The 26,651-nt window shown below is 43.3% G+C and overlaps 1 protein-coding gene across 2 annotated transcripts; it reads left to right on the top strand.

Moving 5' to 3' along the window:
* The first annotated feature begins 1,446 nt into the window (after positions 1 to 1,446).
* On the top strand, positions 1,447 to 26,292 carry hm13 (histocompatibility (minor) 13). Of its 2 annotated transcripts, XM_085780823.1 has the most exons (12): positions 1,447 to 1,825; positions 5,400 to 5,435; positions 12,117 to 12,215; positions 12,324 to 12,406; positions 12,519 to 12,607; positions 13,144 to 13,229; positions 13,323 to 13,448; positions 13,567 to 13,624; positions 16,135 to 16,255; positions 16,357 to 16,459; positions 19,153 to 19,238; positions 25,353 to 26,292. In XM_085780823.1, exons 1-12 carry the CDS (start codon positions 1,604 to 1,606, stop codon positions 25,423 to 25,425), a joined length of 1,182 nt encoding a protein of 393 aa, XP_085636949.1. In that variant the 5' UTR covers positions 1,447 to 1,603; the 3' UTR covers positions 25,426 to 26,292. The 2 variants fall into 2 exon arrangements, with proteins under 2 accessions (XP_085636949.1, XP_085636950.1); XM_085780824.1 differs by lacking the exon at positions 5,400 to 5,435.
* The last annotated feature ends 359 nt before the right edge of the window (positions 26,293 to 26,651 follow it).

Here is a 26,651-nt window from a genome sequence, read left to right as displayed (position 1 = left end):
TGTCTGTCTGTCTGTCTGTCTGTCAGTCAGTCCTCCTGCAGTCTGTCAGTCAGTCTGTCTGTGTGTCTGTCTGTCAGTCAGTCAGTCAGTCTGTCTGTCTGTCTGTCTGTCTGTCAGTCCGTCAGTCAGTCAGTCCGTCAGTCCGTCAGTCAGTCCTCCTGCAGTCTGTCTGTCAGTCAGTCAGTCTGTCTGTCTGTCTGTCTGTGTGTCAGTCAGTCTGTCTGTCAGTCTGTCAGTCAGTCAGTCAGTCAGTCCTCCTGCAGTCTGTCAGTCAGTCTGTCTGTGTGTCTGTCTGTGTGTCTGTCTGTCAGTCAGTCAGTCAGTCAGTCAGTCAGTCAGTCTGTCAGTCAGTCAGTCCGTCAGTCCTCCTGCGGCGCTGCTGCAGCTCCGCAGGTACACACCTGTCAACAACTCGTTCCACCAACGAGGAAGAGGCGCTTGTTCCTCATAGCAGAGATCGTCTATTTTGTAAAGATGAGTCACACTCCAGTGAAATAGAGGTGCTTAATGTCTACTCTGTCTTACCGATTTTAGATCATAACCGCTCGGCGCAGGGCGCAGGGTCATTCCATGAAATCGGTGCCTTTTCATTTTTGAAAAGTTAAAATTTAAACTATATTTAATTGCTATTTTTTAAGTAGCCAGGAATCAAAGAAAGTTTAAAATGACAAGAAATTATTTTTTGCCATCTCAGGCTGTAGAATTTCATATTTTATTACAGTTTTAATGTTTTCCTAATTTTGTCAACCCTGTTACCGACATAAGCTTTGCAATATACAATATTTCTAATTAGAGATTATTTTTTATATAGTCAGTTTTAATTATAATGGTAACAGTTGAAAATCCTTTTTTTTTTTCTTTTCTTTTTTTTTTTTTTTTTTTACAATGAATTGAATGAATGAATGAGTTGAATAAATAAATGTATTATTTATTTAAACCTCACCGTCATCAGCAGAAAAGTCATAATTATTTGAAATTAGCCTATATTTAATTGACTTTAATTTGATGTTATAGCAAGGAGAGGAGACAGGTTTTAACTGTGGACCCCAGGAAGACTAGCGGCGTTCTAGAGCGCAGCTAATGGGGATCCTAACAAATAAACAAATAAACAAATAAACATGGTAATGTTATATTTTTAAATTACATATTCATTTGTTGTTATCGTAATTGTATGACTGATTACTTCTTGGGGAGGCAAAAGGCACCGATTTCATGGAATGACCAGCCTGCCTCTTTCCCTTCTTCTTTCTTTGTGTGTCACAGTAAAATACTTGTAGCCTACTTTTTAATTTTTTTTTTACTTCAGTGGTATAAAAAAGTGGTATTCTAAACACATATGAACACTATTTGGGCAAAGTAAACAATAAGATGTGATGTATGATGTGTGTTACGGTCCCCGGAAATGAGGGCGGAGTGAGACGTCGTCTCTCCAGCCGCTCTCTGCCCGCTGCTTTAGGAAACGTGGCCTTATCCAGTCTGCAGCTGCAGCGGTGTAGATGAATGACAAACACACAGCTTCAACCTCCAGCTCCATCCGCCTGTCAGCTCCCGCCGCACATCCAGCGCTGTCCGCGGACCTCTGAAGTCCGTCTTTGAAGCACCAATGTCCGAAGCAGAACAAGTGTCGGTGTCGGCCCAGGAGGCCGCCGCCGTCCTGGACGCCCTGAACGCCACGGACTCCAACGGGACCGAGGCGCTCAACGCCACGGCCAAATTCGTGGCCACTCCGGAAGGCACGGCGCTGGCGTATGGCAGCCTGGTGTTCATGGCGCTGCTGCCCATCTTCTTCGGAGCCCTGCGGTCCGTGACCTGCTCCAAATCTAAGGTAACTGTCCCGCAGCGGGACCTCGGTGTAGCGGTTTCACCTCCACCCGGCTGCCGTAGGCCTCCGCCGGCTAGCCAGAGGAGCTAACTGGTAGCTCAGGCTCGCCCGGTGGTTTCTGAACGAGTAGGCTATGACATGTCTTTAATAACACGTGTCAAAGTAAACACCCAGGAAATCTCACTGTACAGTTAAAAAGGCCTCATAAGACTTTATTTACGGCTTTGAACTGTAAAATTAGTTTCAACGGACGCTAACGTTACAGCTGTTAACATTTTGCCAATTAGCTTTTCAATAACAGCTTTAAAAGTATGTATCTCAACCTGTTGCACTTATTGCACGTTTATTGTCTGATGTATTGGGGCTGTGGGCTGTTTAAATCAAAAGTATTGTTGACTGTGTGTTTTGTCCGGTGATGGTCGCCTCAGGTGGGATGCATGCAGCTGTACCCAGATGTGTATTTACACTGCCGCCGGTGTGTTTACCTGCTGTCGGACTTTTCCCCGTCAGAAGGAGGTGGTGTCAAAGTAAACAGCTAACTTAGATACAGGGGGTGAAGTCACCAACCTGCAGTGATGGAAATAACGGCGCTACTTTTTTCAGAGTAACCAAAAAAAGTTACTGTTTCCCCCATTATAACGCCGTTACCGTTACTGGCAAAGAAAATGCACCGTTACTTGACCTAAGAAGTCCCGTCATAAAAAAGAAAGAAACGCTTTTCAGTCCACAAACTAGTCGGAAAAAATCTGACGCTGCGTTGCGCAGCCTGTGCGGAGGAATACTGAGTGAGTTGGTTAGTTCCAGATAAAAGGGAGGTTAAGGTTATGGTTAGGGAGTCGAGTCCAAGTAATTTGACATGTGTTGGTGTTATTTGTCTCTACACAATAAAAAAGAAAAGAAAAAGTAATTTGACATATTTGAGCATTTTATATAGGCTATATATAAAAAAAGTAACAATAGTTACTTTTCCCGGTAATTAGTTATTTATAGGCTAATGTGATTATTCCATTATTAACTCAGTTACTTTTTGGAGAAGGTTAGGCCTACTAGTCACTATAAGTGATTACTTTTTAAAAGTAAAGTGCCCAACACTGGCATTCTGTGGATAATAAGTAGATGAATGGAGGAGGTGGTAATGACAGACAGTTATTTGACCTAAGGGCTGAAAACAGGAGCATCAGGTGTGTTAGTGTGTACGTGTGTGTGTTGTGTGTGTTGTGTGTGTGTGTGTGAGAGAGAGTGAGAGACGTGTACAAGTGTTTCCTCTCATTTAGGGGGTTTTCAGCACACATGCGCAGCTGGGACTTGTTGGCCTTAGGTAACTGTAAAAACACCCACATCCTCCTCTGCTGCAGCTCAGTGTGATGATGACTGCGCAGCTCCACGTACAGATAAGACTGAGTGGTGGTGGGAGGACGGCCCAGTCTGCATCCAGGTCAACTGGTTGTAGTTGATGTTAAATTAAGGGAATGAAACACCCCTAAAATCTCTTTGGCAACTTTATAGTTATGTTAGAAAAGAAAAGAAAGTTGGTAATTGACTGTAGATAAATCCATCACATTAACTCTGAGACAGTCCTGACAAAGATGAATAAATACACATGGATAATTAATCAGATGAATGCAAAGTAAATGATGTTTTTTCATACACTGATCAATTTTGAGCTATTTTTCTTCCTTAACATGTATTCTCTCAGAAAAGTCAAAAGAAATGGTAGAACATCCACATTAAGGAGGTTATTTTACTTCATTGTGTCTTCTATTGTCAGTAGATTTCTCCTAAATTCACCAAAAGTTAACAGCTACTGTGACATACTGTGCTGTGCCTGTTGTCTGACCCATGTCATGTCAGGTATCATTGTAAAGCTCTCTCTCTCCTGAACAATGATGTAGGCTCCAAAAATGGTCATTTCCTCCGTATCCGCAACCAATTTTAAAAGTACAATTTACATTAACAATCTATGGAATTTTACAGTACAAGTCTTTAAGGGCCGTTTTCTCAAAATGAGTTTTTCCTCAGACTCTGGGCCTGAAACCTCCACTTCAGTAGCACTTAGAGACACCAAACCTTCCAGTTTTATTCCTGTCTATATTCTGAAGGTTTTTCCAGAGGGGATTGTTGATATATCATTCACAGCCTGATTTATACAACATTTTATTCCTAAAAACATGGTGAAATTGGATTTTTTAGGGCTGGTGACAGTATTTTCTCATTTACAGAGTGATGAAAAGAGATATCCAAAATATCCTCTGTAAAAACTTCTGGCTAATATGTCAACAAAATAAAACAAGAATTTTGAAAGGGCCTTTATCCATTTTTCAGATTTCGGTTCTGGAAATGTATGCAAATTAGCGCATATTTCATTAGATATTGCCTCATTTACATATTTAAACAAAATTTGACAAAACTTGTAATACAAAAAATATTTGTCTTAATGTGAGTGATAAACTTGGGAAGTTTCATGGTGATATCTGTTATTTAAATTGTAATTTGTAATTTTTGCCCTATAGCAACCTGCTCTGATCTGTTCTACAGTAATAGACCTTTTCAGTAGTTGTAGCATAGTTGTGTCATTCACATTTTAAAGCAGCCAGTATTGATGCATTCGTATTAAGAAGCTAATGATGTCATCTGTCATGGATAGATTAAAGTGGCGCATGAGTTCAGACCATGTGTTTAAACCCTCCTGTTGTCCTCCTGGGTCAGGGAAGGAAGGACGAAGGGAAAGAAGGGAGGAAGGAAGGAAGGCAGGAAGGACAAAAGAGAGATGGGAGGAAAGAAGGAAGGGAAAAAGGAAGGTAAGATAGATGAAAAGATTGGGTCAAAAAGGAAGAAAGAACTAGGGATGAAGTAGGGATGAAGGGAAGGAAGGAAAGAAATATGGAGGGAGGGAACAGAATGGGTGAAGGAAGGAAGGGTAAAAAGATTGTGGAAAGAAGGAAGGGAGAAAGGAAGGATGGAGGAAGGGAACAGATTGGGTCTGTTTGTCCCAAAAGGACAACAGGAGGGTTAATAATAATAATAATAATAATAATAATAATACATTTTATTTATAAATTGCTTTTCAAGAACTCAAAGACTCTGTACGAGAAGCAAAAAAGTAACACAAGAAACACAGAAAAGCATCAAACATTAAAACAATTAAGAACAAAACAGGCAATATGTGTTTGACAGTGAGAGTGTGTGGTGGGGACGGTGTGTGTAGGGACAAGTGAAGACAGTTAAACACAGACAGACAGAGACAGGTGCCATCTCAGGTGAGGGTTGGATTCCAGCTCCTGAATCTTTGTGGCATGTCCGTTCCTCCTCTCTGTCCTCCCTCGGCCGTCTTCTTCTAATCAGGTCAAATTCCACACAGATCTGGAATCAGTGAATCTGTTAACCCTCTCCCTCTTCAACTGACAATTAGTTTCCTGCATCTGCCTCTTGTTTTTGGGCTTGTTTTGATCTGGGGCCTTGCTTCCACTGCTCTCTTTTTTTTGTTGCCAATCTGATCCCTCTCTCTCCCTGTCTGTCTGTGCACATCTGTCTGTCCACCCCATTCTGTCTGTCTGTCGGTCCGTCCGTCTGTCTGTAGGAGCTCGGAGAAAATGATTACGATTCTGGTTTCAGAGTGAGTATGAGAGCCGCAGAGACCACCCAATACACACACACACACACATACACACACACTAACACTGGGGGTGTTGGTTGACTTACTAACAGAGTGAGGATGAGTCAGTGACACATGGAAATATTCTCTCTTCATGTGAAACTACACCTGCAGCCTGACTGACTGCTGCTGCTTTACATGACAGTCTGACACCACAGACATGTTTCTGGTATTTTCTTAAATTTATTTAATTGATGGGGATAATATTATCCCATCCTGGAATTAATAAAGTAAATCTTAATCTTAGATTTCTTTTTTTTTTCTTCAGATTTTATTTATCTGCATATAGAATAAAAAACTGCAGTGTTTCCCACACATTAATTTATTCAAATTACGTCCGCCACAAATTAATCGAAGGCTCATGGTACTTTTCCCTTTCCCTCATCAAACTCATCAAATACACAATCCAACAACTCCAAACACTCTCATGGACAAGTTGTGACCTGCACATTCACCACAATATGAAATAATAATAACGTATAATTTTGTGACATTACGACACATGAAGCAAATACTTGCGTTTTTGAAGTCACTCCGCCCAGCAGAGTGTCAGGAATGTAGTTCCGGTTACACATTTGCCTAGAAAACAACTCTGTCTCATAACGTTCCATTATTATTTCATATTGTGGTGAATGTGCAGGTCACAACTTGTCCACCAGAGTGTTTTGGAGTTGTTGGATTGTGTATTTGATGAGTTTGAATAAGGAAAGGCGGAAATACCGCGCACCTCCATTGAGTTAGCTGAGCAGCTCACGTCTCTGCTCCGCTGATCTCAAAACAGATTGCACCGACAATTAAAGGTAATACTGCTATGACTATAGGGATTATGGCAATAGGCGAATTTGCCAAAATGTTGAACTATCCCTTTAATGCACTTTCACATTGGTTTGGACATGCCTGACTATACAATGTCATTTAGACAATCAAAGCAAAAACAACACACACCAGGCTGCAGTTTGCTAACAGGATACAAATAGCTCCAGGTGTACATGTAAGACGGTGACGGGTGGTGATACATTGTTACTGGTGCATGTCATTAACTGTTTGCTTTGTGCAGTGCTGTTATCTGTGGATGCCCGGCAGCTGACTGTATCAGCTGCTCCTTTGTGTTGCTGATGTACTAGACTAGCATGACGTGTCTGCATGCTGACTGACAGGAGTTAACATGCAGCTTCAGTTCACTTCAGCTTGATTTGAATATGTGATGATATCAAACAAAAACCACAAATGAACATAAAAGGACCATGAAAAGAAAGCAACAATAGGTGTGTTTATACTGCACAGTTTCCAAGGGAGTGGGAAGAAGTAGCTATGAATTTATTTAATCCCACCCCTTAAAGGGATACGCCAACATTTTTTTTTGTGTGTGTCTTGCCTCACTCCCGAGTCCATGACGAGCAGATAGACACCATCCTTTCGACTGTGCCATAGACTGTAAAAAGAATGGACGTAGCACCCGTGACGTCACCCATTGGTTTGGGTGAGTCTGTTTTGTGCCGCTACTACGGGGGTTTGAACCGCGCCATGTTGGATTTTACTTGCCATATTTGGAGAGGTGCGGCGGTTAGCCGGCCGAGGGCCCGCCCACTGGCCTCGAAGCAGCAGTCTCCGGACCTGTCACTCAACGTTTCCGCGCCCTAATTGGCCAGAATTTTAAACCTAATAACAGTAAAACGGTAGAGTTTAAAAAAATTCACCCCCCTCAGAGTGTGTGCGGGGGTAGAAACTATCGGTTGAGACCAAAAAACGTTCTGACACCAGGCTTTGATCATGTTTATTGAGGATGTAAAGTCGGCGATTTTAACATGGGGGTCTATGGAGAATGCTCCCTTCTGGTACCAGCCCCCAGCGACAGCCGAGGGGATTGCAGTTTTTTGAACGCGGAAGTGAGCTTCACTTCTCAGACCGACAACTGCCCCCTTGGACTGTGCGTGCAGTAACAAGGGAGAGCCCGTATCGCCCGTAATTAGCTTAGCTCAAACACTGGAAGTGTATGGGTAGTGTTAGACTGCCTCCACCTAAAGTCATCAGAGAAACTCTTCAGCAACTCTAAATGGAAACTGGCGGGCCGATCTTGGTCTCAGAGCTGACAGAACTCTCTGGTAAGTTCATCTTGAGCGGTCAAATGCCGCTAACGGGACGAGATCAGTCAAAACGGAGGGTTCAAGCAAAGACGGTTTATTTTGGTTCAAGCTAGCTACATCGAGGGTAGGTTAGCTTCCTGTTTCAAAGTAAAAGCACAAATTCTATCGTCATGGTTTTCTGTATGTAAAGGGAAACGGGTGTTTTATTTTGTGAAAGTAACCGGAAGTGCGTTGGTCACAACGGCTAGCTTGAGTAGCGCCGAATTCGTCCGAACAAAATTTAGTTTTAGACATTTAGACAATTTAGACAAATTAACGACACACTGCTGATCTAAACGGCTATTTTCTCGTCTAAAAATGTTTGAAATGTCGATAAAGTGATATATTTACAGAGTTTAGAGTTAAAATGAAATTAGCTTCTGACTGCTGATTTCGGCTCGGGTAGCAGGCAGGCTAACACTACCTACGTATACACTTCCAGCGTTTGAGCTAAGTTAATTACAGGTGATACAGCTCTATCTCCCTTGCTCCCTTGTTACTGCACGCACAGTCGAAAGGATGGTGTCCATAGTGCGAAATATGGGGGGGTTTGGGGGGGTCGGACCCCCCCGATTAACCCCTTGAGACCCCCTGAAAGACTCAAAAGCAAAATCTGAGGGGGGTCTCAATCTTGTCAAAAAATAAATAATATAATATAATACAATAATTTTATTGTGGTCAATTAAATGTGTTTAAGATCACCATGTCCAGAACATTCAAAACATTTATTCGTTTAACATTAAGCTGAACCATGTCACCTGCGCATTATGCAAATTAGCCATGTGCGCCAGCCCAGCGCAAGAGTCGAGCCCACTCGCTATCAGAACAGAGGATCCCGTTCCTCTCCACCCTCTGCCGAAGGGGGTGAAGTTGAGGCCGAGTGCTCTGAAGACGTAGCCACAGCCCCTGCTGCTAGCACTGGTGATTGGCCGCTTTTTCTTTCTTTTTTTTCTTTTTTTTTACACCTAAGCAGGTGGGGTAATGGAAATACCGCAACCCTTGGCTTGACATTAAGGCAGGAAAATAACTTAAGGTAAGAGGCTAGCCTGCTTCAGCATACTATGGCCTGAACCCCCAGTGGTGTTGTTTGGCCAGGCGCCTGTTGTGAGCTATTTGTCTGTGCTTTTTCAATTTTTATGATGGCCTGTTATACGAATGTGATTTGTGGATGTGTTCAATGCTGTGTTTAAACGTATTTGCTAGATGGATGGTTAGATAAGGCTACATGATCGGTCATAGTTGCAGGCTGAGGATCTCGTGCACATAATTGCACGTCAGTCTCCGATCTCCAGATTTATACAGTTGGTTGTTATTCGAGTGCACGAGTTTGGTGTCTTTCATTCATTTTAATTGTTGTATTTTATTTATCGTCAATTACTTTCTGCATTGTAATGCACAACTTTGCCTCTCCCTTTTAGGCTATAGGCTAATTTTCTTGGCTTATTGTAATGTTATAGTCCTACTTTATAAAAAGAAAAAAAAATAACGGTATTGCGCAACAATCGCGAGTTAGGGACCCCCCCGAATATTGATGGGTATTTCGCATACTGATGGTGTCAATCTGCTGGTCATGGACTCGGGAGTGAGGCAAGACATGAAAAAAAAATGTTGGTGTATCCCTTTAATTATATTATATGTGTAGCTTCCTGATTAATAACTCTATGTTCTTAATATTCATATACATACACACACATTTCAAACCACAAATTACTTACAAGATACATGATCTCAATATGAGTATGATATCAAAAATGAATAGGAAACTGCATCTAAATATATACACAGTACACGTGTGTGTCACTGTGTATGTGTATACTATATACATACACCCATAGCTACATACATACAGGTGTCAGCAGAGGGCGATTCTCACAGCAGGTGCAGGTGTCTTTTAAAGTTTTGTAAGGACCTCAGAGCTGCAGCTGTAAAGATGTTACTGCTGATAAATCAGACGATCACGTGGCTTCTCCTCTAGACATTAATCTGGAAAATGTTCAAATGATGATATTGCCCTTCACAATTACAAGCTCTTACTTTACTAATAATGTTTTTTTAGCAGTTAAATCTCTCAGTAACGGCATAAAATGGATTCAGATGCTTGTACTGTAAATGAGTAGTGATTGCAAAACTGTACTTAATCAATAACGATAGTCATGATGAAAGTATGGTTGTGAGTGTTTGATGCCTGTTAGCGTGTGTGTGTGTGTGTGTGTGTGTGTGTGTGTGTGTGGGGAAGAGTACAGTTCTGATCCGCATTCTGTGGAAATTCTGATTGTTTCCTTGTGTCCATCTCGTTTCTATTTAGCTACAGCTCGTCTGAGAAAACATCTCCTTCAGTCTCAGCTCATGTTCACAAGGTCCACTACACTGTCAGAGCATTAATGATTAGAATAATAATAGTAATAATAATACTTTACAATACTTTTATTCAAATAGGGCTTGAGTTGAGAACATGTTTCTTAAACCTTTTAACATGTTGAATCCAGAACTGTCACTTGTCACATGGGAGCAAGCAGCCGTTCTTCTGACATCATGTTCTTTACTTGACACTTTTATAAACAGAGACATTTAGGATAGGACAGGACACATAAAAGGGATAGTTCAACATTTTGGCAAATTGGCCCATGCCATAGTCAAAGCAGTAGGTTTGTTATCTTTAATTGTCGGTGCAAGCTATTTTTAGAACAGCGGAGCAGAACTGTGAGCTGCTCAGAGCTACGCTACGGAGGCTCATGGCTCATCAAATACACAACCCAACAACTCCAAAAGGCTCTGGTGGACAAGTTGTGACCTGCACATTCACCACGCTATGAGATAATAACGGAACATTAGTTGTTTTCGAGGTAAATTCATGCAAAACCGCCGATGTGCGTTACTGTCAGGGGCAGTTTTTCAACAAGCAGTCTCTGCATTTACCTCGAAAACAACTCCGTCTCATCATGTTACGTTATTATCTCATAGCGTGGTGAATGTACAGGTATGTGTGCATAGGGATTATGGCAATGGGCCAGTTTGCCAAAATGTTGAACTATCCCTTTAAAATTCTAAAAGAAACAGCAGCGATTGCGATAAAAATGAAAGTAAATAAATAAAAATTGATAAAATACAATACTTTTTTTTTTTTTAAGTGTGGCAGTTGTACCTCGCAAGTTAGTGAGGGGAAGCGCAGGTGCATCTATGTGTGTGTGTTCCTCCTTTTGATGAAGCAGAGTATCTGGAGCTGTGTGAGGTTTACAGGAGACATTAAGACTAATGGAAGGCTGTTGTGTCTAGTCATGGGACCTGCTGTTGTTCCTCCTCTGGATGTTTCAGTTTGACTCCTCAAAACATGTGTGATGGTCAGTCACAGACCTACATGTCCACAGCTTCTCTCACCACTTCAACTTATCCTGAGGTGTTTGTAGTGCTGCTCCTTCCTTTAGTTTCTTTACAAAAGAGTGACACATTTTTACAAGTCGTTCCTTTAACACAGGGACCACCTCCTCTCTCCTTCTCCTCTGTCCTAGTTTCTCTCTCCGGGGAGTAGACGGAGGAGAATATAGATGGAGGTGACTCTCAGGCTCCTCTCTGTGGGACGTCTGTCAGTCTGCAGCAGCCGCCTCCCGTCTGTCTTCGGTAACGTCGGCCGTTCAGAGCTGAGTGTAGAAGGAAGACGACGGCTGCCATCCACTCACCTGCTCCCTGTCAGTCACCTGTGTGTGTGACAGACCAGGCTGCACAGTTAACGTGGCTCCAACATCACAAACCTCTGTGTTGTGTTTCTGATGATAAACCTGAACACACATTAGGGCTTTAGGCCATTAATGGAATTTCAATTACGATTTTGGATCCATACGTTCAGAAAACGTATATAATCAAAGAAAACGATTATTTTGGAATTTTCCTAGACTGTTGGAAAAAAGGAAACTTCGCTCATCTCCTTGACAACAACGCTTTTCCACCGTTTTGCTCACTGTCAGACACATCAGTCGTCCAATGACAACGTTTAGACCTAAATCCTTCATTACAGGATAAAAGTCAGGTCAGATTGTCTCCACTGATCTCTATTATAAATTCATACTTCAGCAAGTTTGTTTTTAAATTGAATGTTGAATTTTCTTTTCAATACCCCAAATTTGAGCACAGATTTTTTTTTTAGTCATTTAAACTTGTATTGGCTGCCATAGAGTCACAGATGATACAGGCCTGAATGACAAGATCAAGTTAGTCATATAGTTAGCAATACAATTTACATAAAATAAAATAAATAAAAGAAAGGGGGGGGGAAGAAAAAATATTATAAATACAGTTTATATACAATAATTACATGAATTTAGTGGGGGAGGAAGAACAGAAATGAGAGAAAATAAAAATTTGAAAAAACACAGTGATAAGTCAAGATTAACATGGAATATGAATAAGTGAAATACAATCATTCACTTACTATTTACTGAACTCACTTCCTGTTTGAGTCGAACTCAGAAGTGTGCAGTGGCAGGTGTGGGCGCAGATTGATCTCCCTTGTCACTCTCTTTCCCAGAATGCAACAGACATGCCAGAGACGATCACCAGTCGAGATGCGGCGAGGTTTCCCATCATCGCCAGCTGCACCCTGTTCGGCCTGTACCTCTTCTTCAAGGTAAGCTGTCGTCCCCTCAGCCTGTGGAAGTCTGGAGCAGCGTCTGGACAGATGGGTCCAGTCAGTGTAACGAAGCGTGTGTGTGTGTGTGTGTGTGTTTTGATGCAGGTATTTTCTCAAGAGTACATCAACCTGCTCTTGTCCCTCTACTTCTTCGTCCTGGGCGTCCTGGCTCTGTCTCACACGATGAGGTAAAAGGACGCGCAGACACGTGCACTGTGAACTCTGTCCGACACAAGCGGATCGGCTGGCGTTGAGGCCGTCTGACGTGTGTGTGTCTCTGCTCTTGTCTCCGTCTCTCAGCCCTCTCATGTCCAGAATCTTTCCAGCTTCCTTCCCAAACAAACAGTTCCAGCTGCTCTTCACCCAGGGCACTGGAGAGGCCAAAGAAGGTGAGTTACCTCCCATGCAGTCTTTCTATTCTTAACCCTTACAATCAAGTGACATAGCCTCTACGTCAGCCTTCAGACTAGACAGACTAGACCCCGCTGTCGTGGATAGTCTTGATTTTATGTGTTCTAAGATTTCAGATGTCTAAGATTTCTGATTGAAACCTAGGGCGTTTTCACACTTGCCTTGTTCAGTTCACTTGAAACAGACTCAAATTTGTTAAAAGTTTAAAATGAATTGCCAAAATGAACGCGTTAACTTTGACAGAACTAATATAAACCAGATCAGTATCTGAAGGAGTGCAGTGTACAAGCTCTCCGTGATCTCTCCACCCCCTGACCTTTCTGACCAATGATTTAAAGACCTCTGCATACATGTGGTTCACATGCAAAAAGTGCAATATGAAATTGAACAGCACCAAACAAAAAAAATAAAACATGTATTTGGTCTGTACCAAAGCGAGTGACCAGCCCTGGTTAAATAGCTTGCATCTCTCTGCCTCTCTACATGTTAAACCCACATCTGTGTCTTTCTACAGAAATAGTCAACTATGAGTTTGACACCAAGAACCTGGTGTGTCTGCTCATCAGCAGTGTGGTGGGAGTCTGGTACCTGCTCAAAAAGGTAAAGTCCACAGGAAGCTGGAAGGTCAAAGGTCGTGTTTGTGTGTTTTTGTGAGTAGTGCCAGTAACCTGTCTGCGCTCTGTGACATCACAGCACTGGATAGCCAATAACCTGTTTGGGCTGGCCTTCGCCCTGAACGGCGTGGAGCTCCTCCACCTGAACAACGTCAGCACCGGCTGCATCCTGCTGGGGGGGCTGTTTGTCTACGACGTCTTCTGGGTGAGAGCATCTACCGCCCGTCCACCAGCATCAGGAGCGAAGCTCTAGATTCACACGCGTCAGAGCTCAGACTCCGTTTTTAAAAGATCCCGTTCTGTTTGTCTCCGTCTCTCTGTAGGTGTTTGGGACCAACGTCATGGTAACAGTCGCCAAGTCCTTCGAAGCGCCGATCAAATGTAAGTGTGATGCTTCTCGGGCCTTGACAGTAGCTGTGTTTACATTGCGCAAAATTTCTTCGTCAGATTAAAAACTTGGTCTGAATCCACTGTTTATATGGGCACAAACTCAAATAATCCAACCGTTACGCACGTGTCAACCAAGCTTTGTTCAGAACAGCAGCATTTTGACAGTTGTCTGATTTCCCTCAAACAAGACTAGGGATGGGAATCGAAAACCGGTTCCTCTTCGGAACCGGTTCCAACTTAGATCAATTCTTGGAATCGTGTGCGTGTCTGCTTTAACGATTCCCTTATCGATTCCGTTTGGTTCAGAAACTCGCGCATTAATTGATTAATGACGTTACGTAACGTTCCGTTAAAATCAATCTTCATTATAAATGAGGGTGCTTAGTGTTTATATCCACACGTCACCGTTTGTTCTCACAAAATAAAGTTAGTGGCGTGTCTGCGTGGAGCGGAGCTGCTGACAGATGCAGCTGACAGTGACGTTTCTTCATCACTAAACCTGTGAGCCTCCCTCCGGTCCTCCCTCCCTCACGTCGTGAGGACAGGACAACGTCTCCTGAACAGGCTACATATTCTTTCTGTTTTTCTCTCTTTATTCTAACCACTTCCTTTCAGGTTTTGCTCGTAGCCACGTGAAACGGTAGCTGCGCCCTGTGTCTTTTCTCTGGCGCGCTCTCTCTCTTTCGCTCGCTCACTCGCTCACTCCGCATAAAAACGAACGTTATGAAAACAATAATTAGTGAGAAGAATACAGCTGCGTGAAAACCATCGAATGGAAACAGATAAGTTAAGACAGTTACATTCCTCCTGTGAGCACAGCTGCCCCACAGCCACAGTGGTCTATAGTGTTAACCTGTCCAGGCAGGTCGGTCCTGTCAACTTTTTTAATGTCAGAGCCATTTATGCAGTGTTTTCAACCTTGGGGTTGGGACCCCATGTGGGGTCGCCTGGAATTCAAATGGGATCGCCTTAAATGTCTAGTAATTGATTAAAAATAAATAAATAAATAAATAAACTAATTATTTTTCACAATCTTAAACAACTATATTCTTGATATATTCACTTTCTTGAATAAATCAAGATAAAATAAAATGCAGCATATACAAATATCTGAGCTTGCTCATCTTGAATGAGGGTCACCAGAAATTTGTGATGTCAAAAGGGGTCATGAGCCAAAAAAGGTTGGGAACCACTGCATTAATGCAAACAAACCCATTTCTCTTTTATTCCCTCACCCAATGAGAATCGATAAGAGAATCGATAAGGAATCGAATCGATAAGCAATATCGATAATGGAATCGGAATCGCTAAATTCTTATCAATACCCATCCCTAAACAAGACGTTGTACTTCCTCCAGTGCTGTAAACAAACCAACAAACACAGAAGTGACTCAATTTTTCCCTGCTAGGGATACATCAATAAAGGCATGAAAAGCCAAAAAATATACTTAAAAAAACCAAAGAAAAAAACCACACTATGAGATAATAACAGAACGTTACCAGACAGAGTTGTTTTATAGGTAAATACAGAGACTGCTTGCCGAAAAACTGCCCCTGACAGGATGCGCCACATCAGCGGTTTTGCATGAATTTACCTCTAAAACAACTCTAACGTTCCGTTATTATCTCGTAGCTGGTGAATGTGCAGGTCACAACTTGTCCACCAGAGCGTTTTGGAGTTGTTGGATTGTGTATTTGATAGGGCTGACCCCAAAAAATCGAAGCTTCGAAGCTTTGTTCGTTGCCATGGTAATCGATCATGAAGTCCGTGATTGATTGTTTTTTCTTTCTTCTTTTTTTTCCTTTTTGACACCAGTTCTCATCGGCAATTGTTACATTCAAATGAGTAGGCGACTTGGCATCCTGGAAACCTGCCTGATTTTGGAGATATGCAGTGTTTGTTTGCCATTACTTTCATTATTTCCGCTACGATCGCGCACCCCCCGGCCATCGAAGCTTCGATTAAAATCGATTTTATGTCCACGAAGCTTCGATTATCAAAATATGATAATCGGGTCAGCCCTAGTATTTGATGAGTTTGATGAGGGAAACCAAGAAATCCCATGAGCCTCCGTAGCGTAGCTCTGAGCAGCTCACGGCTCTACTCTGCCGTTCTAAAAACAGCTTGCACCGACAATTAAAGGTAACAAACCTACTCCTAAGACTGTAGGGGTTATGGCAATGGGCCAATTTGCCAAAATGTTGAACTATTCCTTTAAGGATGATGCCACTAAAAAAACAATAGGAATAAAGGTTTACATGGACACGGTTCAGAATAAGGATCGGCATAGACCAGCCCTCTAGATAGGAACGCAGTTTCTTTCCGATGAGCCGAATCAGATTAGAATCTTCCTGTTCACGTGACGCATTTTTCTTCTGATCAGCCCTTTATTCTGAATATTTGTGTCCATGTAAACATAGCCAGTGTCTGAGTGGCCTGAGCTGCTGGTTTGGTTTCATGTGACAGCAGCTGATGACGGTGCCACTCTCTCTCCCTCCAGTGGTGTTTCCTCAGGACCTTCTGGAGAAAGGTCTGGGAGCCAGCAACTTTGCCATGCTGGGTCTGGGTGACATCGTCATCCCAGGTATCTTCATCGCCCTGCTGCTCCGCTTTGACGTCAGGTAGAGCGCCACCCCCCTCTTTCCTTCCTCTGCTTCCCATTGAACTTTTCTCTCTGAGCTCAATCCTCTTCCTCTTCCTCTTCCTCTTCCTCTGTCTGCAGCCTGAAGAAGAACAGCAGGACGTATTTCTACTCCAGTTTCCTGGCCTACATCTTCGGACTGGGTCTCACCATCTTCGTCATGCACACCTTCAAACACGCACAGGTGTGTAGGAAACAGATTCTCACACCAGCCTCCTTTTTAAATGTAGACTGATGGATAAAAACATCCTGCCAGACTTAGTTTACAACAAGAACGGACAAAACTCAGTGTATTCTTTATTTCCTGCATTCTGTCTTTTTTTTCTTTTTTTTCGTGAGAAGTGAGTGAATAAGAAAGCACTTGATTTGTACTTGAAACCACAGCAGGGATCTGCGGTGCAGCTCAAACTCATGACAGCAGGTTAATTAAGCGTATTTCTGTGGAATCTGGTTTTGTTTATATTTACATTTCTTTTCTGATATTTGCCCTTTTTTGACAAAATGGCTCTAATTATCAAACATGGAGGTCCTTGAAGATTTGGAAGTAACAATTAAAACGACAATGACATTTTAACACATGGGCAAATGGAGTGTTGCCAGGGCTGACATCAAAACCCAGAAGTTTAGCATCGCACTGGTTCCAGGAGAAGAAAGTGAATGAGATTTTTGCATTGTGTTTTGGATGATGTCAGAAAATCAGCTCTGTGGCTAAAACACAAGTTTATGATACTTAAGCGAGATAATCTTCACATATGAACAATTAAAGTACTTAGGGGCTATTTGTAGATCATACAACCCCACTTTTAAAAAAAATGCTACTATCCCTTTAACGGACGACTACACAGTTGCATGAATCTCTCCACTGATTTCGGCTGCTTCATTTTAAAAGCATTGTATAATGGGGAAATGGTACTGTTTACTTGTTGAAGAGCCATAAATAACATCAAATAACATCCATAAGAACACTCTGGCCTGTTGGGGGTGACAGGGTTTGTAGTCGTATTGAGCAACTTGTTAGCAACCGCCTTTTTTACCACACGTAAAAGCTTCAAAATTCACAAGTAGGCTATTTACTGACCTGTTTTATGTCCTAGAACAAAACCTGGAACTCACCACAGACCTAATTTGAGGTATTTTACCAAAATCCCATTCAGAAAACGTATTGACTTTCAGACGAGGGAACCGGAAGTGCTAAATGGAGCTAATGGAAATGGAGTTCTGGGTTTACTGACTCCACAAGTTCTGAACGTCAAAAACGAAGCCGGTTTTGCTCTTCCGGTGAAATTGTATGTTTACGTTTCCATGGTTTCACTAGTTGTCAGAGTTGCGGTAAACGCATGGATCTATTAATGCTGGCTTTTAACTCATTGAGTGCCAGACCTTTTATAAAATGGTCAGTGCCAGGTGCCAGCGTTTTGGGGCATTTTGAGTAATATGTCAAGACCCAGAGAGTATTTTGTACTATGACTCTGAAAACACCAAACAGCTCAAAGGAAAGAGGAGACTCTCTATTTAACTCGGGAAAAAAACATTTGTTTGTACCTTGTTCCATTCTTGATTTATCTTAAGTTGAATAGAGCCTGGTTGCACCAAAAACACCACTTTTTTTCTAGAAAGCTGAGAAAAATGCATTTTTGTGAAAGAGAGTCTCTCAAGAAAAATAGTGATTTATCCGTTTTAATTTTGGCTTCAAAAATATGTAAGACATCTGAAAATTTCATTTCACATGTTTTTTTCACCCCCCCCCCCCCCCAAAAAAAAAAAAAAAGACTAAACAAAAAACAAAACAACAACAACTAAAATACAACAAGTACGAGCAGTTGCTGCCTCTCCTACGCCCCCCTCCCCCTCCCCCTCCTCCCCTCTCCTCTCCTACTTCTCCTCCTGCTGCTTCCCCTCGTCTCTGAAGGAGGGAGACGTCTTGGCGTCTTCAGCCTCTCTGCTGGACGCGGACGCGGCAGCGACGCACCGCGCTGATCTCTCGGTTCGTCGTCACGACGTCGGTTTACAGCAACTGGTGAAACTGACTCCGCGATCCGCTTTCGCTTCGGCATTTCGGTGCTGATCATCTAGATGAGTTTACCTTTCCTGCCTCCTCCGATCACTTCATGCTGGAGCTATGCTAATAGCACCGTGGCTAAGCTTTCCTCCAGCTCCACGTTACACTTGTTCCAGGCTCTGCCCGTCGTTTTTCTCTAGAAATAGAAACTTTTTCCGACTTTTTTTATCTCTGTACCGATCGCGCTCGTCTTCTCCTCCTTCTTCACTTCTTGCTCTGATCTACAGTCTTCTTCGTTCTACACATCCCAGAAGCCCCAAAATTACTCACAGTGTGCGCGAGAGCGTCCCCATTTACCAGCCGCAGAAAACTGCATTTGACGTCTATGGACGTCAATGGCACTCAAGCGTTGGATTTTGATTGACGTCCATAGACGTCAATGGCACTCAATGAGTTAACAATGGATGTCCATTTGTGTGATATCCTTTGTTAAAAGCTGGCATGATGATCCATGCGTTTTACAGATTTTCAATGAAAAGAAAAAAGAGATCCATGCGTTACCGCGACTACTGAAACCATGGAAACGTAAACATTCACTTCCACCGGAAGAGCAAAACCAGCTTATATTTTTGACGTTTGGAAATAGGTGGATATGCATAACTAGTTGAAATGGCAGCAAATGAAATTCTTTTTCTCTGTTCACACTACCCACATCCAGCGTGTGTTGCCACTGTGTGTACAGGTCACATTGCCATGTGTATGAAACACTCATTAGCTGTAAAACAGCATCATTGCCAGTCGGTGTGTGTGACCGTGCTCTCCGGCCGGTAGTTAACCTGCTCCCCTGTGTGTGTGTGTGTGTGTGTGTGTGTGTGCAGCCTGCTCTGCTCTACCTGGTGCCGGCCTGCGTGGGCTTCCCCGTCATCGTAGCACTGATCAAAGGAGAGCTCACAGAGATGTTCAGGTGAGTCACACTGCACACAGTCTATTATCTCATTACTTCTATGTGATATGAGTAAGTCCTGACATTAACAATCATCTCAGATAGGCGTGTGTCACTGACTGCAGAAAACTATCATTGTGTACAGTAACAACAGATGTGTGCCTTTTAATTGGTCAAACATTGTTGATACTTATGTCACACAGGAGGCATACAGTATGTATAATGATCAGTTTGCTGAGCATACAGTGGGTACAGGTGTAATTCCTGATGTTATGGTCTGGAAGCTGCTGCTGGGCTGAAGTCTTGTGATTTTTGTTTAAGCTTAGGCTGCACTTTCTTCTGTCTAACTGCGTTCACACTAGGGATGTCACGATTACAGATTTTCTTAGTACAATTATTGTCAGAGAAATAATAACGGTATTACGATTATCATGATTATAATGCATTAATTAATTTCACAACACTATGAATATGTAAAATCAAATATAGTCAATATATAATTACATTACTAATAAAATATTCTAAGTATCTGTTAATATCTGGCCACTTATTAATCTCCCAGGGGAAGTATTTGAAATATTAAGATCATTAATTGTCATCTATACCAAATGTTTAAGTTTATTTTAATTGTTTTTTTTAACCCTCCTGTTGTCCTTCTGGGTCAAATCTGTTTCCTTCCTCCATCCTTCCTTCTTTCCTTCCTTCTTTCCTTCCTTCTTTCCCTTCATCCTTACTTCTTCTTCCTTCCTCTTTTCATCCAATTGACCTGATCTGTTCCCTATACCTCCATCTTTCTTTACTTCCTTTTTCTCTTCCTTCTTTCCACAATCCTTTTTCCGTCCCTTCCTTCCTTCTTCCTTCTTCTTCCTTCCTTGAACGAATCTGTTCCCTCCCTCCATCTTTCTTTCCTTCCTTTTTCCCTTCTTTCTTTCCACAATCCTTTTTCCCTTCCTTCCTTCCTTCCTTCCTTCCTTCCTTCCTTCCTTCCTTCCTTCCTTCCTTCCTTCCTTCCCTCCTTCCCTTCATCCTTACTTCTTCCTTACTTTTTGACCCAATTGACCCAATCTGTTCCCTCCCTCCTTCTATCTTTCCTTCCTTTTTCCCTTCCTTCTTTCCTCCCATCTTTCCCTTTGCCCTTCCTTACTTCTTTCCCTTCGTCCTTCCTTCCTTCCTTTCTTCCTTGACCCAGGAGGACAACAGGAGGGTTAAATTACAAATTACACGCTAACATGTAAATTCCTACCAATTCAGTGTCACATTAGATAAATGGACCAGTATCTGTGCATTTCCCTTGACTTTGGTGCTGATCTGCTGATGTGGTGCAGACACAATCTTTTTTGGAAAGTGACTGCATTTAGGAATCTTTACGTTTCATTAACACTGCAGTTAATTGCGAAAACAAGTAATCGTGACAGCCGATGGCGCGATGCCAGCGACCAGACCATCCGTGACGCTTTTGGTGTGAACGCACCAAAAAACACAAAAACCAGCAAACTGTTATGGAAATAGCTTCATAGTTTTTATCAAGTGTTATTGTCACATTTTGCATGAGAAGTCTGTGTACAAGTCAAACCCTCAATAATAACAATGGTGTAATAACATTTAGAAGGAACACAGAATGACAGGAAGGTTCAATCCTTCAGCTTCACAATAGAACATGTAGTAACAAAGAAAATGTTGCTGCCACCCCTGACCCCTGACCCCTGACCCCTGACCCCTCCCACCACCACACCCGGTCACTTGTGCAGTTAATGAGGTTGAAAACGCCATCATCACATTTTCAGGAGCCTGCCGTGTCCAGTGTGTGGACCTCAGACCTGTCTGTCCTCTTCTTCTTCTTCTTGTCTCCTCATCCTCCTCCCTCCTCACCGCTGTGACCTCTTTGATTGACAGCTGCTCCCCCCCCCCCCCCCCCCCCTCGGGCCTCTTCATTTCATCTCCCGTCTGTCTGTCCTTCACACGGCTTGTCCTCCTTCACCAGCCCCTCTCCTCTCCTCCGTCCTCTGTCTCATCTCAGCTTTTCCCTCTCATTGATCTGATATTTTAGCGGTAGAGCTCTGTAGTAGTTTGAACTTTAGAATTTAAGATCAAATGTAACACATTCTCTCTCTCTCTCTCTCTCTGTTTCTGTCTTTTCCTTCTCTCTTGTTCTGTTTTCTTCAAATGATCACATTCTCTCACATCTGAATCTTTTTTCTCCTTCCCCATACGTTCTGTCCTCTCTGGGACTTTCCACCCCTCCATGTCTGTCCTCCTCCTCTCCCCCCCCCCCCTCCCCCTGTCCCTCCCGTGGTTAGCTATGAGTCGTCAGAGGAAGTCCTTCCTGGTTCTCCCAGGCTCACTTCTTTCCCAACTGTCAGCGGTTCACCCGCCAGCCTGGCTAGCTCCATGGATGCCGTCTCTATGGCGACAGGCTCCTCCTCTCCCCGCCGCCGCCGGTTACAGCCCACCTCCATGTAGAGGCCCCGCCCCCCCTCTCTTTACTCACCCCTTCCTGTCTCACCCGGGCAGGTAAACAGCCCATTAATAAGACCAACAGCATCATCCCTCCATCCCTCCATCCCTCCATCCCTCCGTCTGTCCATCTGTTGTTCTGTGTGTCATCACTCCGTCAGCTTCATGGGGTCAACACATCATCCTCTTTCCTTTCACAAAGTTGGAAGAGATTTTTGTGACGTGGTAATGTTTCTTCCAAAAGAACCGATGTCACAAAAGCAATGTTTTGTTGACCTGGAGCTGAAGAAAAGACGTAACCTTGTGTCGGTTTGGATCATCAGGGAGGAACCGGCCTAATGGATCTGTCTCCCTTTAACTTCTCTCTGTTGGAAAGTAAAAAGCAAAGGGATAGTTCAACATATTGCCATAATCCCTATAGTTTTAGGAGCAGGTTCATTACCTTTAATTGTCGGTGCAAGCTGTTTTTAGATAGGCGAGGCAGAGACGTGAGCTCTGCATGGCATGCAGTATTTCCAGGCTTTCCATCAAACTCATCAAATACACAATCCAACAACTCCAAAACGCTCTGGTGGACAAGTTGTGACCTGAACATTCACCACGCTATGAGATAATAACACAACGTTACCACACAGAGTTGTTTTTAAGGTAAATACGTAACCGGAACTACATTCCAGACACGGCTGCTCGGCAGAGTGACTTCAAAAGCGAAAGTAGTTCTGAGTATTTGCTTCATGTGTCATAATGTTACACATTTATTCATGATGATCTCATAGCGTGGTGAATGTGCAGGTCACAACTTGCCCACCAGAGTGTTTTGGAGTTGTTGGATTGTGTATTTAGTTTGGAAAAACCGTACAGCTCGCGTCGCTGCCCCGCCGATCTAAAAACAGCTTGCACTGACAATTAAAGGTGATGAACCTACTGCTATGACTATAGGGATTATGGCAATAGGCAAATTTGCCAAAATGTTGAATTACCCCCCTAGAGTTTTCAACTGCATCTCACAGTGTCTCCATATGAGGAGACACTGACTCCTTTGTCATGAAGCTTCTTTACTTTGTAATTTGTCACCCTTCGTGAAGTGTGAGTGCAGCTCACATCTTGAGGAGAGTTTCTTAAGAAATTAAAGGTCCCATATTATGCTGTTTTTCAACTATTTCACATGGTTCTAAGTTGTCCTACCATATAGTATTCCTAGTGTATTGTCCCCAAATCAATCTGCAGATCTACATCTCAGTAATCTAAAAGTGGCTCTCCAGAGCTCTCCTCCGAACGAGCCATTTCTGTGTCTGTACCTTGAAATGCAAATAAGATGTGTAAACCACGTCCACTCCACACCTGTCACGGGGAGAGGGTGTGGTTTTCACTACAGGTACATGTGCCAGTGTTGACATTGGGACAGGGGTCGGGCATTGATTTCCGAAAAAAAAAAAAAAAATTCTGAGACTGGCATCTTGGTCTGAAAAAATTTTCTTTCTTTCTTTCTTTCTTTTTTTTTTTTTACTGTGGCAGAAGGAGAAACATGGAGAGACTCCTACTACCATCAGAAAGTTCTGTGTGAAACTGTCAAATAAAAAAAACAGGTGAAACTGAGGAGCAGCACAAACTGTGCACTGTTGTATGGACTGATGAGAAGTTACCGGAGAATATTGAGGTGGTTTTGCGCCGGGAGAGGAGACTTCCTCGTTCAGATGTCTCTCATTCCGTGATGAGGAGTCGGACCGCTGCGCTGATGAGAAGCGGTATCATTCCAATATTCTCTGATCCGCGATTGCATTTTTAATGACAGGCGGCTGTTTTTCAGTCAATGATTCGAAAGGATCATCTGGCGGCCGCGGTACCGACCGCTCCTCCCGTATCTACCGCTTCATGTCAAATGACGGACGGGGGGAGAGAGAGAGAGAGCGTGTGTGTGTGTGTGTGTGTGTGTGTGTGTGTGTGTGTGTGTGTGTGTGTGTGTGTGTGGATTGGGGAGGGGGGGTCGCTGTTCCGGATAAGTGTCAGCGGGCGGAGCTCACGGTTTTCCAGACTGGCCCAGGGGGAGTATAAGGAAGTACCGGGAGGTGGAGTCACCTGAGTTCAGCGCATCCTGACGTCAAGTCTGCCAGCACTTCCAATTCGCCCGTTTGGAGACACGGTCTCAAAAAAGTGTAGAAATCAATTAAAGCAGAAGTAAGTGATATATTTGTGTTAATATAAGTCTTAAATAGTTATATCTCCCGACAGCAATCACTTACATAGAGTGTCTGGTCTGAAACACGGGTCTGTCAGTCACTCTGCTCTGCTCTGAGCCCAGGAGAAAACATTTATCGTATCCTACAGTTTTTATCCAATGAGGAGAGAGAACGGCATGCAGGGCTGTGTGTACAGCCAAGGAACGCCGTGAATGTGGCGACGTAGGGACGAGGACTGTTATGGTGCGTTCAAGGAAACTCGTATTTTTCCGACCGTGAAGTGGTACCAGTTCGATCTGGTACGAGTTCACGGGTCAGAAGTTACGAGTGGCCGTTATAGTGACTTTCACCGGTAAAACAGGTCGGAAAAACACGAGTGGGTTGCCTGGAACGCTACAAAGTCGTAAGTTGTGACTTGAAGCTGTAATTTACGATTTCAAAAGCCTACCTGGAACGCAGCATTAGCGAAAACGACCAGACCACTTACTTCTGCTTTAAGGTAGTGAACAGACTTTTTTCACCTCCAGGCGTCATAGAAAGGCCACGGGAACACATAGGACCACTACAAAACCTGTAGAAAGTGGATTTTGCATAATATGGGCCCTTTAATAGAAATGTATTAACAAGTATGAAGTCACAAGTTTATCTTCGGAATATCTCAGAGGATAATATTCATCACTAAGGTTTATTTGTAGTGTTTTTATCTGGACTAGTGTCCACAGAATTTGACTCTTTTCAATTCCCAGGACAAAAATCCCCTCCAAAAATAATAAGATAGATTTTAATACTGCTTAAAGGCTACTACATGCTTATATAAAAAATAAATTCAACAATACAACTATATTAAAATGTTTTAACTTTCTGTAGGAGGATGAAAACAAGTGTCACACACATTCCTCCACATTAATCAAACCATGACACTTGGAAAGAAGATAGATACAGTGATAGAGATGGAGTCAAAGTAGCAGACAAGTAACTTTAGACCATTTGAATAACAAAAACAAATCAGTCTTGTGATTTTTGAGCAACAACAATCATTATAGATTATAGAGCCCTGCGATAGACTGGCGACCTGTCCAGGATGTACCCCGCCTCTCGCCCAAAGTCAGCTGAGATAGGCTCCAGCTCACCCGTGACCCTAGTGCAGGATAAGCGGTATAGAAAATGAATGAACAACAATCATTATTTTAATGATTATCATTATTGTAAACACTCCTAGATTTTAATGTTCACTTTCGGAGTGGACGTTTCCCGGGATTCTCATAAAACCGGGTCTCGGGGAGCAACACTACTCTGTGCTGCAGCAGCGGGGCCCGGCCCTGGTGGCTATGAGTTCTACTGACTGAGAGATCCTTGTTCCTCCATTGGTCAGCCAAATGCCATGTGACTGAACCTGAGCCCCTGGACTCGGGGCTGGAGAACTTTGTCAATAACACAAATGAATCATGTGGAATTAATTTTTCTCATCACACTGAGCTCTCACCTTTATGTCTTTGTCCTCCAGGTACGAAGAGGTCTCACCTGAGGACGCGGCGGCCAAAGAGGACTCGTCAGAATCAGATAAGAAGGACCAATAGCATCGCCCCCCTCCTCCCCCCTTAAACAGCTTCATCCAGCCTGCTGCCACCACATTTCACAGAAGCCCCTCCCCCTCCCGCCTCTCCAGCTTCCTGTTCGTCGCCGGGGGGGAAACGGAGCTCGTGTTGCCAACGTGTTTTTTTTTTTGTTTGTTTGTTGTTTTTTTTGTCTTTTGGAAAAAACCCTGAGAGCAGCCGCTGGTCTCCACGGCAACGGCTGCTGTCACGCTAGCGGTGGCGGTGTCTATGATTAAAGGTTGTTTTTGCTCCAACAGTCGAGACTCGGTGCCTACCATGATTCTTCTCAGCTGCACTCACACAGGAAGTCCAAACCTCGGCGCCGCCAGATCGTAAAACGTCCACGGCGAGCACGGCGTCGCGTCGGGTTTTGTCGTCACTTCACGGGAGCGACGCCTCGTTCCACAGTGTACTTTGCGGGAGCGGCGCCGATCCGTAGCTCGCGTGTGTTTGCAGCTCGGCGGCTCAGATGGACCAGGAAACCCCTCGGTCCCACGGAGCGCTTGGTTTAACCTCTTCAATAGTGGAGCGCGTAAAAACAAGCGCCTCTGTCGTGTTCTTAGCTTCCTTCGTCTTTAAAGCTTTCAAACAAAGAACCACGGATCTCATTGATGACACGCTACAACCTAACATCTGACGCCAACGCACCGCTCCTGTCTCCACTCTCAGCAATGATGGAAACCCGAAATCTGAAATGCTGACGTGGTTCTTTGTCTCTGGCTTTCTTCGTTTCCTGGTGCATTTGTGGCCGGGCCGCTGTTCACTCTGCCTTTTCTGCTTTCTCACATCAGTGTTTTCTGTTGGTTCAGTTTTATTTCATTGTGAAAGGCCAGAATTTTAAGATTTAAAGATCAACATTTTGGCAAATTGGCCCATTGCCATAATCCCTATAGTCATAGCAGTAGGTTCTTCACATTTAATTGTCGGTGCAAGCTGTTTTTAGAATGGCGGAGCAGAGCCGTGAGCTGCTCAGAGCTATGCTACGGAGGATAATGGGATTTCTTAGATTCCCTCATCAAACTCATCAAATACACAATCCAACAACTCCACAACGCTCTGGTGGACAAGTTGTGACCTGCACATTCACCACGCTATGAGATAATAACAGAACGTTATGAGACAGAGTTGTTTTCGAGGCAAATGCAGAGACTGCTTGCCGAAAAACTGCCCATGACGGGAACGTGCATCAGCGTTTTTGCATGAATTTA

This window comes from Trachurus japonicus, chromosome 7 (genome assembly GCF_045865225.1).
Source record: "Trachurus japonicus isolate A0001 chromosome 7, Traja_1.0".
In the NCBI taxonomy this organism is placed as follows: domain Eukaryota; kingdom Metazoa; phylum Chordata; class Actinopteri; order Carangiformes; family Carangidae; genus Trachurus; species Trachurus japonicus.
This window is presented reverse-complemented; position numbering and strand designations above follow the sequence as displayed.

What these genes read in the sequence shown, in the direction of transcription:
- hm13 (XM_085780823.1), top strand. Translation starts at nt 1,604, where the DNA reads ATGTCCGAAGCAGAACAAGTGTCGGTGTCGGCCCAGGAGGCCGCCGCC. An exon ending in TGACCTGCTCCAAATCTAAG is followed by an intron (nt 1,826 to 5,399) that starts GTAACTGTCCCG and finishes GTCTGTCTGTAG; the next exon opens with GAGCTCGGAGAAAATGATTA. An exon ending in TCTGGTACCTGCTCAAAAAG is followed by an intron (nt 13,230 to 13,322) that starts GTAAAGTCCACA and finishes GTGACATCACAG; the next exon opens with CACTGGATAGCCAATAACCT.